The 16,141-nt window shown below is 42.2% G+C and overlaps 3 protein-coding genes across 5 annotated transcripts; 2 read left to right on the top strand and 1 right to left on the bottom strand.

The window, feature by feature from the left end:
• Positions 1 to 483: 483 nt before the first annotated feature.
• Positions 484 to 2,200, top strand: LOC133891732 (uncharacterized). 3 transcript variants are annotated; one of them, XM_062332472.1, is made up of 3 exons: positions 484 to 670; positions 941 to 1,261; positions 1,385 to 2,200. In XM_062332472.1, exons 1-3 carry the CDS (start codon positions 636 to 638, stop codon positions 2,022 to 2,024), a joined length of 996 nt encoding a protein of 331 aa, XP_062188456.1. In that variant the 5' UTR covers positions 484 to 635; the 3' UTR covers positions 2,025 to 2,200. The 3 variants fall into 3 exon arrangements, with proteins under 3 accessions (XP_062188456.1, XP_062188454.1, XP_062188455.1); XM_062332470.1 differs by having other exon boundaries at positions 941 to 2,200; XM_062332471.1 differs by having other exon boundaries at positions 490 to 670; positions 918 to 2,200.
• Positions 2,201 to 3,086: 886 nt separating this feature from the next.
• LOC133891497 (T-complex protein 1 subunit alpha-like) lies at positions 3,087 to 7,196 on the bottom strand. Its single transcript, XM_062332225.1, has 10 exons — positions 6,677 to 7,196; positions 6,508 to 6,594; positions 6,367 to 6,426; positions 6,202 to 6,252; positions 6,006 to 6,101; positions 5,617 to 5,682; positions 4,774 to 4,931; positions 4,466 to 4,562; positions 3,668 to 3,754; positions 3,087 to 3,500 (listed from the first exon to the last, which is right to left on the bottom strand). Exons 1-10 carry the CDS (start codon positions 7,121 to 7,123, stop codon positions 3,345 to 3,347), a joined length of 1,305 nt encoding a protein of 434 aa, XP_062188209.1. The 5' UTR covers positions 7,124 to 7,196; the 3' UTR covers positions 3,087 to 3,344.
• Positions 7,197 to 11,482: 4,286 nt separating this feature from the next.
• On the top strand, positions 11,483 to 12,920 carry LOC133890195 (uncharacterized). The gene is made up of 3 exons (XM_062330653.1): positions 11,483 to 11,809; positions 12,386 to 12,503; positions 12,805 to 12,920. The coding sequence occupies exons 1-3, from the start codon at positions 11,483 to 11,485 to the stop codon at positions 12,918 to 12,920; spliced, it is 561 nt and encodes a 186-aa protein (XP_062186637.1).
• The last annotated feature ends 3,221 nt before the right edge of the window (positions 12,921 to 16,141 follow it).

The following is a 16,141-nucleotide window of genomic DNA, read 5'->3' as shown; positions in this document are numbered from 1 at the left end:
CATAGTGTGAGGGAGGATCTACCCCGGATCGACACAGTGCGAGGGAGAGAGGCCGCGTTTTCCACTCAGGGGGTGCACAATTTTTTCGGGAGGAGGCGTGGTTTTCGCCAGGCCGACCAGTTTGTTTTGGTTTTTTACTGTTTGCGAGCCGAACAAAGGGAGTGAACGCGGTAAGGCAGAACACAGAGAATGCATAAAGGCTTCAGGAATCAATTTGTATTTTTAAGTTTATATAATATATATAAGTAGAGATATCTTCTTTTTTTCTCCTTTTACGCACATTGAACAAATTAAAGGATTGGATTGAACAATCTGCGATACCACATTGAACATTTTTATTAGAGTATATTTGAATAGTTGAAATAATAGTATTCGAATCCTTGGAAAGTTCATGATATACTCAATATTCTTTTTAGAGACAGTGCGCGCGGGGAATATTCTACGCGAAGGGAACAGAACAATCTCGTTGGCCCAAGCCCAACTCGGTCCAGTTCAGCTCAAAAGAGGTGGGGAGGAGCGGACACGGAGAAACCCTAGCCCTTTTCGTTCCCCTTACAATCGCCGCCGCCCTCCCAATATAATCCTGCCGGCAGCTTCCCTTTCCCCGTCTCCACCCCAAAAGTTTCGTCTTATTGATGACCTTGGCCAGCTTCCGGGGTGGATCAAGGAGGTACGTATGGATTCGCCGCTGCAGCTGTTGATCAATTCATATATATCCTTCTCGAATGAATAAACATCTCCTGAATTCCCTTTGTAGTTCGCTTGCAAATCTCCAGTTTTATCCCGCTACGTTTTTGTTCGTTCATTCATTCATATAGTATTTTGAGTTATCTGAGATAGATAGATGTTCGTGTTTGGTATCATCGGAAGAGAGGGTAACAAAAAATTCCTTTTTTTTGGAACTGATGCAGGAGAAGAGAAATCAATTCAATTGCGGCAGGAAACTAACGGATCATCTAAGAGCGGGAGGAGGAATAATGAGGTTCCGGCGGTTCGTGTATCTGGTGATGAACGACACCAAGCGCCTGGACTTCCCGCTGCGCCGCATCGACACGTCGCGCTTGTTCTTTCCGAAAGGTGTAAGCAATGAATCCATGGTTCCGCCGCCTTTGGAGGATGTTCGCCTGCCGCCACCTGCCATTCGATTCAGCCCTCCCAGCACTGATTGCAGCAACGGCGCTATGGAGTTCATGCTACTCGGCGGCAACGGCAGAAAGAGGGCCAAGGTGGTCGCCATCGACCATACGGGCCGCTGCGTCATGTACGACCCCATCCTGCGCACCATCCGCACCATGCCCGAACTCACCGCGGCCAAGTTCATGCCGGCCTCCTTGGCCGTCGGTGACGACCTCTACATCATTGACACGTACTTCAACCTGTGCAGCCGCGATGACTGCTTCGACGGCCTCGTGTATGACGAAGAGGAAGCGGATTGGGACTGCGGCACTCTGCCGCCGCCTCCATATGCGCATGCCTTCAATCCTCGCAGCGAGATAGGCCCCTCTCACATCACCTCCTATGCGGTGGTCGGCGGTGGCCGCAGCGGTGACGGCTCCAGCATCTGGGTATCCAAGAAGGGCCTGGGAACCCACTCCTTCGACATTGCAGGCAGCAGGTGGACCAAGGCCGGCGATTGGGTGCTACCGTTCTGGGGCCCTGGTAAGTACATCCCAGAGCACAAGCTCTGGTTCGGCATTTTGGCTGACAAGGAGGATGGCGTGGTGTGCGCTTCGGACCTCACCGAGGCGCCCCTGACAGCGCCTCGCATGGTCTGGAGGTGGAGGGACAACCACGTGCCGCTGGATTGGAAGTGCACGTTGTCCTTTTTCGTGCACCTTGGCCACTCCAGGTTTTGCCTTGCCAGGTTCTTCCGGATCAACCGCTCGGACGGCTTATCGTGCATCAAATTTGTGGTGTTGACGGGAATCGAGGTGGAGCGTTGCGACGGGGAGAAGCTCCACGTGAGGAAGCACAGGTGCCAACGATACAGCCTCGAGAACCAGCTCATGCACTGGGTACTCTAGCTAGTCTTGATAAAGTACCCGTTTGGTTTGGTTTGTGCCTTTTAGGCTGTTCCAAACTGGCAAACGGGCCAAATTTATGGGTTGGGTTAGCTACAATAATATATGTGTGTGGAGCTAACCTAGCAGTTTAGCTAGTTGTATTGCAGCTTAAGTTATGTGGTTTCAGTCGGATCATAGAGTTGATGTCGTGTAACTGTGTTTGTCATGCTGCGTTTTGTTATATTGCCCTCGGACAAATCCTGTTTGTTGCTGCTACCATATTTGTGTCCGTTTATGATATTTAAAGTCGCCAACAGGCAACACTTGTGTTTTGATTCTGATTGTGCTACTCAGTGAGTGCTACTTCTCATGGCTGCCACAGGGAATATACTACTCCCCTAATACACGGTATCTACCATATGGGCCATCTAGCGCCGAAATTCGCATGAAAAACTTTTCTTTTCTCCACTTGTTGGATGCTTTCTAACAATCGCGCAAATGTCAAAATTCCTACGGAGCTCGTGTTTTCAATTCCCGTGAGATTTTTCTAATTCTGAATTTTTCTGATTTGTGTATTTTTTTCATGCGTTCCAAACTGTCACTTAATACTTCTCAAAAGAATATTAATACGAGATTTGGGTAACAATGCAGTCCACCAAAAAGTTGAGGAACAGAGGCTTCCCTATAGGAATCTTAAAACATTAGATGTTTATTAGTAAGAGAGCGAGAGAAAGGTGGAACATGCATTGGGACTCAAAAAGAATTGGAAACATGAGGTTAGATTTTATCCTAGAATTCTCCCAAAATGTGGAGGAAACCTCCCTGTATTCTCCAAAAGTTTTTTAAGCAATCCTACAATGCAAAGGGCACACATATGATTTTTTTTTTCCTGTGGATTCAATTCCTTAATTTTCCTCTACAATTCCTTTGTTTCAAAGAGGGCCTAAATGTCCCCGTAAAAATTTCTTAGCATTTCATACACCATGGTCGTTCACCAGAAACAAAAAATGATGTTTATCTGTCTCTAGGCTCCATTGGGCAAGTGCTGCGGTTTTTAAAGATAAGCGATTCATCTGTGTGTGGTAAAAAAATCACATCAGTAGTCACGGTACAAGAGTTTTTGCCAGCTTCTGGGAACAAAACCTACGTGTCTTCTGACTTCTCACCCTTGCTCAGGATTTCTTCTGAAGTTGTTTTTGGTTTCTGTTACTATTGTTCTATTTGGAAAAAAAAATGCCATGAACCTGTTACTGTAGAGAGTATGTCTAGAGTAGACTGCTTTTGCTTTATATACACTGGAATCATGCATGAAATTGATAAGTTGGTCAACCCCTATTGGACCTAGCTAGGGTTCATCTTTAGGCTGTAAGCAATTTTTTGCGCCTTCACCAGAATAACAGCATCGTCAGCAATTCTTTCCTCGACGACTTCATCAGCATACCCAAGGAATGATGAATCAAATGTTTCTTCACCTTCCTTGTCAACAAAAGTAGTCACCTGGAATGAAGACTCAGTAATTAAACCACCTAAAGAAAGCACTCTGCATCTATATTAGGATGCTATAACATTATGCGCTAGAAAAGTAACCTTCTGCCCTTTTCTTAGGGCACATCAAGAATAAAATGGCAGATCATTATTTCTCGAGCTCTGTTGTGTAAGCATACCATAGTTGCACCAGTGGCCTCGGCAACACGATGCAAATCCTCCTTACGCACATGCCTTACTGCAATTGCTCCAGCCTGAACAAAGTACTGGGATGATGTTTCATGACATGAAAATAAAGCAAATCAGAGTCAGTCACCAGGAAGATATCTCGTGTTGGCATCACATGAACCTACTAGCTCTTCTGTTCAAATCATCAAATCAAATTGATCATCCCGAAACAAAATGAAGATGGCAGTGACGACTCTGATAAATTCTACCACAAATAGTTAAAATGTACCACATTAAGTGTAATGCCCTAATGCAACAGATTGTATGCACAACCCAGCAAAATTACCAGTAAGGAAGCAGAAAGCAACATTCAATACCAAATTTGACATTGCGCCCAAACAAAGTAAATGATCTGTGCCCGAAAACTATAGGAAAAAAATGTAAAACTTGCTAGGAGCGTATCGTTGCAATGGATCTTAGATAAACAATTACTACAAGTCCTAAACTCAACTGACTGACCCATTCATCAGACAAATAATTGCATTTAAGACTTCCGATCGATCATAAGCCACATAGATTCATATCATAAGACATACGAATACAATTGTGCACAGATATCCTATCTTCCACAGAAGATCCTCCATGGCACATGCATATGCATGTTCAGATAAATCACAGAAAATCTTAAACCGGTAAAGGCGGTAGAATAGATCCTACCACCATAACCACCAACTGTATCTTTCTACTTAGTATACAAGTATATGAAGATAAATACATAGTGCGCTTCTGCCAAAATTGTGAAAACATACCTTCAGAGACATATTATTGATTCCCTTGGTGGTCAATACAACATTAGCCCCAGCCTTAAGAATTTTCTCAATCGTCTCCTTTCTGGTGTCAGATTCTCTGCCAAAAGAAAAGTGAGGTGCTAGGTTTGATATTGGAGACCTTAAAGAATGAATTGTTGCCAATCTAATCACAAAAGCAAGGAAATAAAGCACAGGAAATAAGAAACAAGTAACATGCAAAAAGGTATCGAAGGAAGCACGACCATTGCTGTTTAACTCAGGAATTAACAAGGAAAACTTGTGTACTGCAAAACGGAAATTGCAAATACCTCTGAGCCCTTGGATCAGATACGGGAACTTGAACACCCACTTGCTTTTGTGTCTTTTCAAGGTTAAAATCAAGACAAGCAATTCTAGCTGAGGTAACTCTAGTAAGCATTACTTGAGCGGAACGGCATTTACCGCGAGTTTTTGAAATATTAACGCTCTGCAGAACAGGGAAAAAAATATGATTACATGCAAAATGTAGTGGAGAAAGGATCAGGGATCATTTCAGCTACTTTTCTAGAGAAGATTCCAAATGGTATTTCCGCGTTGAATAGTTAACACGAAAATCAAGATATAAGACAACATAATATTATGTAGAAACCAAACTGCTATTTCTCTAAAGATATCCAATACATAACAAAAGGCACATAAAGCAAAATAACATCACTGCCATCCAAAATATAAGTCGTATAAGACATTGACACGGTCTTCATGGTGACATTTAGACCAGCAATTTCTATGAAAATTCCATTTCAAATAAACAAAATAATAGATTATGAACGCATTTCATGATGGATCTAGTAACATCAATTTGATGTTGTCAATCTACATAACTTGTTATATATTGATGGTCAAAACCTTAAATGTTTGACCAACAAATATCCTAAAGACATACTCTGGATCGGGGAGAATATTATTACAGTGCCGACACTGTCCAGACAATTATTTTGGCTATAACACAAATTAGGGCAATACCATCAGAAAGTAAGCAAGCAGTGGAAAACGAAAAGAATAGGAGCACATCTAGACATCTGATTCACTACAGAGCAAATCCATATGACAGAATTTCTGGTAGTCAAGCTGTAGTGCAGTGCTGTAAGCCTAAACAAATGTGTTGTACTGACTTCGATAGGATACTTCAATTCTCCCTTGCCGTTTGTAGTCTTAACAGCTTGAACAGACTCTACAGCCTAAGAAATCATTGTCAGTCCAACTGAATATCACATTTGACTCTTTTGATAGATAAACTGTCCGGTAGAAACCATAACAGCATGCACAATATAAATACCACCAGAACTAACGGAACAAAAATGCAGCCTCTAAATACATGTATCGACCATGCATTACATAAATGTCACCAAACCAAATTTACAACTAGAAATACCAGCAAGTTCCAAGGAACTGTTCACATATACATAAGAAAGCAATATGAACCATTAGGAACAAATGAACCAAACAAAGAATCCCCTTGTACTAAGTAACTTAAAGTACACATAAGACCCATGGGACTTACCAGCTTCACAACGAAATCACTGTCACTATTAATCAGTTTCGAGGACATGCTAATTTTAGCACAGTTTATAAGGGACTCTTTCCCAAGTTTGTCAACCTGAAAATGTAGATAAATACTACTTGTATCAACGCAACCATAAGCATGTAATGGAGCAACACTTTGCTGCTATTTGTTCAGAAGATAATATTCTCTTTACCTCGATAGCCAACTTCTCTTCAACATACTTGCAAGCTTCATGCATTGCAAGCTGGTACAATGTGAAGGAAAAATTCAGAAATGCATAAGGTTGTGCTTCTGCCACTGAAATGGACATTCAAATTTTAAATGCTACTACAGCTACAACAAAAATTATAGAACTCACCCTGTAGCCACTAATAGTATTAGTGAGATGGATTTTGTTTGTCATACGATCATTGCCTCTCTGATAAAAAGAAACAGAACTTTGTGAATGTGTATGCCAACAGGTTGGAAATTTGGCAAGAAAAGACCACACATTCAGTACCTTGATCAACTCTGCGGCGATAAAAACAACAGATGTTGGTCCATCTCTAACCTCTCGGTCTTCGAGCTCGACCAACTCAACAAGAACCTAGATGGGCACAAAAGAAAAGACAAAAAAGCAATTAGAACAAACAATTTACATACTTCAGATTTTTGGTGCCAGGCATCACCTTTGCAGCTGGGTGCTCAACTTCAGACTTCTTTAGTATAGTTTCTCCCTTCTTTTTTGGGTACACAATAACATCATCTGAAGACGAAGCTACTGGTTCCTGGGCAGTTTGGGGAGCACATCTCGGCATAGCATCTGTGATATGGGCACAGCCATCATTGAAGTTTTCTTCAATATATAAATGCCCTAACCTATCATATTTCCACAGAGCTTCTTGCATTTCAGACAGTTGTACTGGATAGCAGGCGAACAGCAGGCGGTCGATAAACCCGTCCACAAAAAAATCCTTCGCATACTTATGAGAATCCACATTCCGGAGCAAGGACAGAAAATGAGCAGGTTTTTTTGGGTCATACGGCTTACCCATACCCTTCTGTCCCCGGTAATTATACCAATCCATCAAGTGCTTATTATCCTCAGCGATTTTATCCCAATTTCTTATGTTCATTTCACTCAATATTTTTTTCTTGATAGCCTCATTGCCCTTGGGAAGAACTAGCAGGATCTCATCATGAAATTTACGCAAGACAGCGCCCCTGCTGCTCATCGGAAGCAAAGCAACATTAGTAAGGATTAGATATTTGCATGTGCTACCACCACATTCCAGCAGTTTAATATACTTCTTCATCTCCACAGGAATCTTGGGTAAAACTGATTCTCCACAAGACACCACAAACATTTCCAGGGTGATTTTCGAAGCTCTCGCATAATTCTGGTCAATACCTTCTGGTGTACATGGCACCAGGGGCACATGCCGCTTCAGGAAAAACTTGAATTGGCCACTTATCAGGAAATCATCGAGGGTGAAGTCTCCATCGATGCAGTAATCAGCCTCATGCAAGAGAGCAAGAAGCGACGGTAGGGATCTGGCAAGTTGCTTGAGGTTATCTGGAACCATCGAAAAAGTACGGATCTGCACTCTCGATCCCGGCACAAGCTGCTCCATCACCATCCGATTACATTGTAGGAATGGAACAGCTTCGAACTTAGGGAAAAAATCCGCCTCGCCAAAACAGTCTACTCCTTTCTGAGCGAGCTCCAAAGTCCTGAGATCAAGTTCTTTGTTAAGGACACTTGCTTCTCATAACCGGCAAAGCAGTCAGAACCTTAATTGCTTACAGTTTATGAGGAGATGAGCCCCGTATATTAAGTGCAGGACCGTATATGGCCGGCCGCCGTACAGGCTCCCGACGTGGAGCATCGGGCGGTGTCTTGGGCTTCTTCTTCTTCTTCTTGTTCTTCTTCTTCTTCTTCTTCTTCTTCTTCTCCACCTCCTCCTCCACCCCCTTCTCCGGAGGCTCAAGCGGTGTCTTAGGCCTCTCCGTTCGGGGACCCTGCGATGGCTTCGAGGAATAGTACCTCAGAGCCCCAGCACCAAAGTATCCAAACCCCGGCGGGCCGATGCTCCGCCCCATGGGCGCTGCTCCCTGAGTAGCGGCCGATGAGGCCGCCGTGGCAAACGGCATGATGAGTGGAGGACGCGGCGGAGCGGGGGGGTGCGATGGAGCGGGAGGACGCGGACGATCCGGGAGGTGCGACGGAGCGGGAGGACGCGGCGGAGCGGGGGGGCGCAGGCCATCCGACGACGTCAACCTCCTAGCCGCCAGCAAAGCGGCATCGATGAAACAGCTGTTTCTGCGACAACGTATCATGGTACTGGAGCGGATGAGGCGGGGGAGGCGGCGGCGACAGCGGCGGCGCCGGGAGACGTTGGAGGCGGCGGCGCTTGCGTGTTGCGGTCTTGCGGAGTTGGGACGAGCGAGGGTTCGAGGGTTATGGACAATGGCCCGCGTTCTGTGGGGAGAAATGCTTCCGCGTTTCTATTGGTTGTTCGATGGGGCCCATTTCTCTGTCTGAGCTGGCACGCAGGTCTGTTAGATGGCTTTTCGGCTTCTTGTTTCGATTTTTCTGAGAAATGCTAATGACATAGGACTAAGTATTGAAAAATTGGATAATTTCTCATCAACTATACATAGAAGTTTTCAAAAAATTTGAAACGATTCTCATCTATACCTGAGGCTATGTCTTATTAGTCCCATACAAAATTTCAAGCCCAAACTCGATCCGGTTCATGAGATACAAAAATGATAAAATTTAGATGAATATGTCTAAATTTTTGTCCTGTTTTGTATTCCCGTGGAGCCCTAAGAACAAGTATTGTGCTGAAACAAAAATGGATGTGCTGCGGTTTAATTTGCCATCTACTGTGTGATTATTCATGCTGATACTACTTGTACTAGTAAACTTTTGGTGAAATTATTGTTAGTTTTCCGATAGCGTCATGTGGAATTATCAATCGCATGGTACACCCAACAAACGGCCCATAGCGTCGTATTCACAGTGCCATTTTGTTGTTGGTTGGACCTCAATTTTCGTTCGGAACGATACTTAGGAACATGATAGTCATCGCTAGCGCACACAATAACAGTATGTAAAGGGCTAAGGAAAAGCATGAAGTATTTGTAATTTACAGTTCGCTTTGGTGGTTATGGGTTTTGATTTTAGTAACATATGCATTTCATAAACTAAATTAAATTATATTTTTATTTTGCAGCCTATATAACTTGCCAATACTCACACGCGTGAGTTTTCAACCGGAGGAGAGACGTAGGGTGTTAAAATGTAACTCCTCCTCAATTTGTGGGGTATTTGTAGCTCAAACCGATTTCAGTATACACAATTTCCCCATATATATGTAAATGAACATTATCCCCACACACATGAATAAGCAAATAGAACCAGCATTGTGCCTCATGCTCATCATGTTTAGCACTAACCGATCAGGCTAATAGTTGGAGAGGTTTAAAGTGGAAAACTCCAACAAATGAAACCCATGGAAGATACTCACATGAAACGGGCTAAGGTCCACAACATGGTATTCCACCGGAATCCATGTCAAATATTCCACATGCTCGCCTTCATCTCGTGCCAGTGGTACGGTCTTCATGTTGTTCATTGTGGTGTGAAGTTAAGGATGCACATGCATATGTACTCGAAATGTCACATTAATAATTGGATATGTTAAAAACTGTTCATTACGGTTTATTTACAGTTCGTCATTTAAGTGCTTGTCATGCTCGCCTTACCAAAAGTAGAAGGCCAATTTGCAGTGCATCTGCCCCCATTCCTCTTCAAGTTAGTAGGTGGCACACTGCCAATAGGTGCATAAGGTGGCAAGCACTGCATAAGTTAGGGAGCCAAAGGGAACTCAATGTCAATTTGGAAATGTGAGTGTTATGTTTTCTTGTAGGGGCCACAAGAACTAGAAGGGAATTAAGATTGAGGATATCACTAACCACAGTAAGTGACAATTGACATAGAATCATAATGAGCAAAGAAGACGAAGTTGTAAGAAAAGGGTTGTATGTGATTGGAGTATTTCTGTGTAGTATGTTAGGGAAGGCATGTGCTTTGATTATTGGAAATTAAATTTGTTCGTGTAGGAGTGTAGTTGGAACTGCATTAAAATGTCAGTGATCTTGTCTCACAATGAATTTTGATGGTTCTTGGCTACAATAGTGAGGTGGCAGTTGGGTATACTGTTGTATTGCAAGTTTACTGTTTCTGTCATGTTGCAGGATCCTGATTCCTGACTTGTCTGTAGAGCATAGACTAGGCATTGCGGTCCATTTGGGATGGTGTCATGCTCTGGAGATGCCTGCACTCTTTCTAGATTTACTTACATAAATTATTGACATATTAAAGATGGTTTCATACTGTAGATTTGGACAGTTAAGTGGTTGTTGCACTCTTGCCAATATAGAGGGGACGTTCTTTTACTAGCTTGTCTCCGCCACCTCAAAACACATACACCACTATTCTCACAAAACCTTTTCTTTTCAATGCCATTGCCACAAAAATTAGTCTTGCATACCTAATACATAGTAACGGGAAATCACGACCACCTATATTATTTGATGCAAATGAATTGAAAGTCACCAAAATTTATTGTCATGGCTATCTAGGATCTAGCTATAGGCAGTAGATCCTATCAGACTACCTGAGACGACATGTGACTCGAAATATAGTACGATAGCCACCAAATATGAAATGTAGTAGGATAGTCAAAAGTGTTCAATGACAATTTAGAAATGCAAACATGTTTTTGGTGCAAAGATAGTAACAACAGGTTAGAAAGAAGAAAAGAAGCAGCAACAAAGTAGTGAGAAATATCGATAACCATGATAAGCGATAATTTACAGAATCGTAAAGATCAATGAAGGTCACGGAACCAAAGTACCATAAGGGCATGTGCTCTTAGTGTGAGGATTGTGTTGTTGATAAGGTGTAAATCGGCGTCAGGCATGCCATATGAGAGCCATGCTATGGACGTTAATTAAGATCTACGAAGGGAGTAAAATCGGCGTCAGGCATGCCATTGGGAGCCATGCTATGGACGTTCTTGTAGGTTTAAAACTGGCGCCGCATCTTCCGTGTGCAGCTAGCAAATACACACGAACAGGGTTCGGGGCTTCGGGCGCGGTCACCATTTGTTCAGGGTCCGTGTACCCTCTGCCCGTCTGAGTTTTGGCGGGAAGAGCTCTGGTTCTCCCGCCGCTGCTCACGAAATCCCAACTCGTCCCCGTTCCCCACACCCAATTCACTCGCGCGCGCAGAGAGAGGTGAAGAGGCTAATGGAGCCTAGGGTTCCCATGGATGTCGAGGAGGCGTCAGCGAGGCCGCTGCTCCGGGAGTTGGCGGCGGCAGCGGAAGAGCGGCGCATGGAGCTTGGAATCTGGGGTTTCCGCGCGCGGGGGTCCGTGAGGCGAAGCTGCCGGAAGCGAGGCCATCGCTGCGGTCTCGTTCCATGGAGGCCGAGGCCGAGGCAGCGAAGCGTGGCTTGCTCCGGGAGTTGGCGGCGTCGGCGGCAGCGAGGCGTATGGAATCGTCAACGATGTCTCCGCCGCCGCGGCCGCGTTCCGTGGAGATCGAGACTGCGGCTGCACCGAGGCCTCCGACCCTGCTCCAGCGGCTGGTCGCGGCCCTGCGCGGCCGCTTCGCGCGCGGTGTGGACACCGTGCTCGACGCCTTCGTAGCCTCGATGTGGGCGGCCCTCCTCGCCGGCAACATTCCCATGGTCGTCGACCGCTGCGCTGGTGGCCGCGGCTCCACCGTGGCGGCCGTCGGCAGGGCCGTCTAGGTCGTTGTCCACGATGAGGTATGGGTGCCAGAATCCCCTTCCCTCCATATGGGATGATGACTTGTTCTTGTTCATATTCAATATACATACTCTTTTGGAGGAAAGGTGTGCAATGTCCAATGTTTTCACATGAGCTCATTTAAGAATGGAACCACGGTATATTGTAATGAAATTTTGTCAAACGGCTGAACATATGTGTGTCCTGAGCCCTCATTATTTTCCTGACAAATCTGCAGTAGAATTACGAATTTCGTACGTGAAATCAACGTCTTATGTCCGTTAACGTGAATTTATGTGTTGCCCTTTTGAACTGCATATCTAGTTGGGAGAACTCAGGTATTAACTATTAAATCTACCTAACTGGAGGGCCAGAGGGGTATGGAGCTGCATATACTGCCCTCAAAAATTGTGTTATTACGTATATCTTTAGATACATCATGGAACGTTAGCTATTTGTTATGCATGAACTACCAACTACGCACCAAGAGCCTATTTATGTGTAGTAGTCATGCTTATCATATCTAATTATGTACTCCTGGAATGATTTGCATGTGATGGTGGCTGCGATAGCCGGAAAGCTCCAACGTTGTTGAAGGACAGAGTATTTATGGAGTCCAACCTGAAAGGAATGGAACATGGCACAAACTAGCTAAATATGTCAACTCTATCACCCAAATCCAGTTGCATTGTCTTCTACTCCCTCCAGTCATAAATACTTGTCGCTTTGATTAAGATTCGGTCAAACTTTTAAAACTTTGACTGTCAATAGCTTCTAAAATATTTAGTTTGGAAATATAAAAATCACACGTATAGATTTATCTTGAAAAATACTTTCATAATATTATATTTTTTATTAGATATTATAATTATATTCAAATAGAAAATCTTGGTCAAAGTTGCACGTCGAAGACCGTGAAAAATCAAAAATGTCAAGTATTTATGACCGGAAGGAGTATCTGGTCACCGTCACTGACATTCTTACGAAGCAGCTTGCAGAAGAGGATCTGGACTCAGGATTATTGGATCTATACTTGTCGATATTGGTTTCTTGCTTTGTTCTGCCTTATCTAGCTTGATCATGCATCTTCCCAAACCAGGTGCTTGAACTGAGGAGAGCGGGGTGCTGCGATGTGCACACAAAATTTTTCAGGGTATTCACTCTTCACTTTGGTTACCATTAAGTTTGAAGTTTTCACTCACATGCATTTCTGATTTTATTTTGTTTCCGGTATCCATTATTCTTTATCAATTCTGATTTGCTTGAGTACTCCTACATTTTTCTGTTTGCCATACTTCATTTGGTATAAGTTCTATTGAATCAGTTTAGAAACATTATTGGCCCAAATAGGGTCTCTCTGCTCTTATTTTGATTACCAGTATGCTCTCATGTGAAACTCACTTGCAAAATATCAACGCACATGTGTTACAGTGAGAAACTAAGCCTTAGTTTATATGTGATGAGTTGTTGATAAAGATTGAATTGAGCTGAATTTGGTTTGCATAAGCATTTTTATATATTACAATGCATGATTATGATTATGACTAACCGGAGATGGAGAGAAATAGAGTTAGAGAAACTTGTTTGCTTATCTTATGATGTGTAGGTCATGAATGCAACTTGACAGTCGACGACGAGATGATCGGGGCTAAGCGGGGTGTTTGGTGCTGAACAATCGAAGAAGCTGGGTAGAGTCAAGGGTGATCCTAACTGTATACGCGGAGAGCAAGCAAAGCTTGAGAAGGTGGATGGAGACAGTATGTTGATAAAGTTAAGCAAAAGGGACGCCGGTGCAAGTGATAAGGTGGTTCGAGGAATCAGGAGAGGGAGAGACTTGCCGATGGTCGAGATCGCAAGACAAAGTACACGTATCATCATCAGGAAGGTTACTTAGGATGCAGAAAAGCTAGGTTACTTGGGATGCAAGAAATCTACGTTACTTTGGATGCAAGAAATGTAGGAAACTTGAGATGCAAGAAATCTGGAAAACTTGCGATGTAAGAAATCAGGAAAACTTGAGATGCAAGTAATTTAGTAAACTTGGGAGACAAGAAAACTCACAAGGTCTATAAATATGAGTGGAGGGTTGTGAGAGTCTTCCTGAGCCAATAGAGTTGAGTTCTAGGTTTCTAGAAGAGAGATGTACGCTTAGCCTATTATTTAGGTGAGAGCTGTGTATCTAAAATTACTTTGTAATTAGTCAAAAATAAGGTGTTTCTCTGCAAATAATGAATATTGTGTTTCCTCTTATGCTTATGTTTATCTTCTTGTAGTTTTCCTCTTTTGGCTCCCTTCACAATTGCAAGTTTTTTTTGTGTTGTGATTTTCGTTTTTGTTAGAGAGTTGAATTTTTCGATCGTATTGAATTTCTTTTTCTTGTTGCTAGAGGGATAAGAATCACCTATAAATTGGTCTTAAACTATCCCTTACCTCTAGATCCATCAATTTGGAGAATTTCTTCATCCGGTGTCTAATTCTTTGGATTTGAGTGTTTCTTCATCGATTTGTAAGTTTTTGTGAGCTATAATACTTGGAATGATTTTCTATGGAACCTAGGGTTTAGATCCATCTATTGAAGCTATGTTCTTTTCGGAAATGTTTGGTGTGATTTATTCTTATTTATCTTAGTTTCTTGCTTTTTTTTTATTTGAGACACGTAGGTGAAAGATTAGGATAGATCATTCAAGAATGTAGTGAGATTTCTATTCACCCCCTCCAGTCACCTTCCTCGTCCTACATATCGTAAGCTGACCTCAGGATAACCAAAAGTAGTTGCCAGATTGTTTTGCTACATTTGAACATAGAATCTCCTTCTCATGGTGTCATGTAGGAAATAATTTAGATTATAATCTAGCAATGTTGTTGGCATAATGTAGCTGACATGTATTCAACATGGTCAACATCCAATAATTATATACCTAGAGATAATTTCTCCAACAGCTCCTTCCAGTTCAGCATAAAGCTTCAGATTGCTTACAATTTGAGGAAGATACCATTTGTTGTTTCTTTTGTCTTTAGTCCTTTCCATGTTTGTTAGTACATCTCTACTGTGTTCACTGTGTATCAACATAGCACTTGATGTTCACCGGGAATAAGAACTTGCTGGTCTGATTTTTCATGTAAATTTAGGTGGATAGCAACCAAGTTCTACATTCTGTGCTAAGTTAGATGACTGCTGGATTAGTTTCTGGTCCTAATAATCCTACACAATTTTGTTAGTGTGTAGTTGAATACCCATGAATATCCTTCCTCTTCTTGTTTATAATTTTCCTTGTGCTTGCATTTATATAATACTATTTTCTTAGCTGCAATGTGTTGGATATGGTAAGAGTTATAAGAAACCAAGTTTAGGTCCTTAAGATTTATTTCTATTTGATAGAGAAGCATGTGCAATTAAGAGAGCATGGTGTTTAAAGTTTGTTCATCATTTTTTTTTCTTAAGTTAGATTTATTTACTTGTTTCTCAAAAGCATCTATCACAAATTTGTGCTAAATACTTGTAACGGGTAGACAACAAAGTAAACTAAGTATTCTTCCTAAGAATTACTCTGAATGAAGTATAATATTTGGCTTGTCCAATGCTAGACTAACATAACCATTTTCATTACAAAAACCTGGGTGGTATACTTTTCCTTTCTTTACTAAAAGTGAACATGTTTTGCTCTTCTCATTTCCCTTTGTATGCCTTTTTTTCGTTTTTATACAATTATTTTGGACTGAAATAAAATTTGAAATGCAGAGGAAGTACATGGGTAAAATTGCTCTATAAAACTTTTATGCTGCATGCTTACCTGGTATCCCTTTAGAAACATAAATTAAGCTTTTTCGACCAAACATATTGTATCATTATTGATCCACGCATGACCGCCAGTTACATATTGAAGTTTGTCATTGCAATCATCCATCACAAAGTTGTGTACCTTGGGTTACCTTGATTGTTCACGCTGAATAGCCAATCATTTATGCAGTGTTGTGCAAAGCTTGTAAGGCATGGCACAACTGAACTGTGAGTTAGTATTTATTTTCTAGTTGTTGCATGGAAAATCATTTTCAACCTAATGACTACGATCTGCACTACCTCATTCCTAGTAGCTAATTTGATCGAATGATTTCACACCATAAATAGCAAAGACAATTTTTTACACTCTACTTAATGTGTTGCAAGTATTTGATTGGTGGTTCTCACCTCAAAAGGCTACTAACATGTATAAATTATGGCAATTGCAGTTTCTGAGAAGATTTTTACGACCTCTGCATCAAGATCTGAGGGTTCGATGTGTGTCTAACAAGTGTGATGAGTGATGACCACTTTTGGCACAAATGATGGT

The sequence above is a fragment of the Phragmites australis genome, chromosome 14 (assembly GCF_958298935.1).
Source record: "Phragmites australis chromosome 14, lpPhrAust1.1, whole genome shotgun sequence".
Classification (NCBI taxonomy): domain Eukaryota; kingdom Viridiplantae; phylum Streptophyta; class Magnoliopsida; order Poales; family Poaceae; genus Phragmites; species Phragmites australis.
The sequence above is the reverse complement of the archived record's forward strand: the minus strand, read 5'-3'. Positions and strand labels throughout refer to the sequence as shown.

Coding starts and splice junctions, on each gene's coding strand:
- LOC133891497 (XM_062332225.1), bottom strand. CDS start 7,123: ATGAACATAAGAAATTGGGATAAAATCGCTGAGGATAATAAGCACTTG. Junction 5,683..6,005: donor GTGATTTCGTTGTGAAGCTG/GTAAGTCCCATG, acceptor ATGATTTCTTAG/GCTGTAGAGTCTGTTCAAGC. Junction 3,501..3,667: donor AGGCCACTGGTGCAACTATG/GTATGCTTACAC, acceptor TCTTCATTCCAG/GTGACTACTTTTGTTGACAA.
- LOC133890195 (XM_062330653.1), top strand. CDS start 11,483: ATGGAGGCCGAGGCCGAGGCAGCGAAGCGTGGCTTGCTCCGGGAGTTG. Junction 11,810..12,385: donor TGGCGGCCGTCGGCAGGGCC/GTCTAGGTCGTT, acceptor TGGCTGCGATAG/CCGGAAAGCTCCAACGTTGT. Junction 12,504..12,804: donor CACCCAAATCCAGTTGCATT/GTCTTCTACTCC, acceptor CTTACGAAGCAG/CTTGCAGAAGAGGATCTGGA.
- LOC133891732 (XM_062332470.1), top strand. CDS start 636: ATGACCTTGGCCAGCTTCCGGGGTGGATCAAGGAG. Junction 671..940: donor TTCCGGGGTGGATCAAGGAG/GTACGTATGGAT, acceptor CAATTGCGGCAG/GAAACTAACGGATCATCTAA.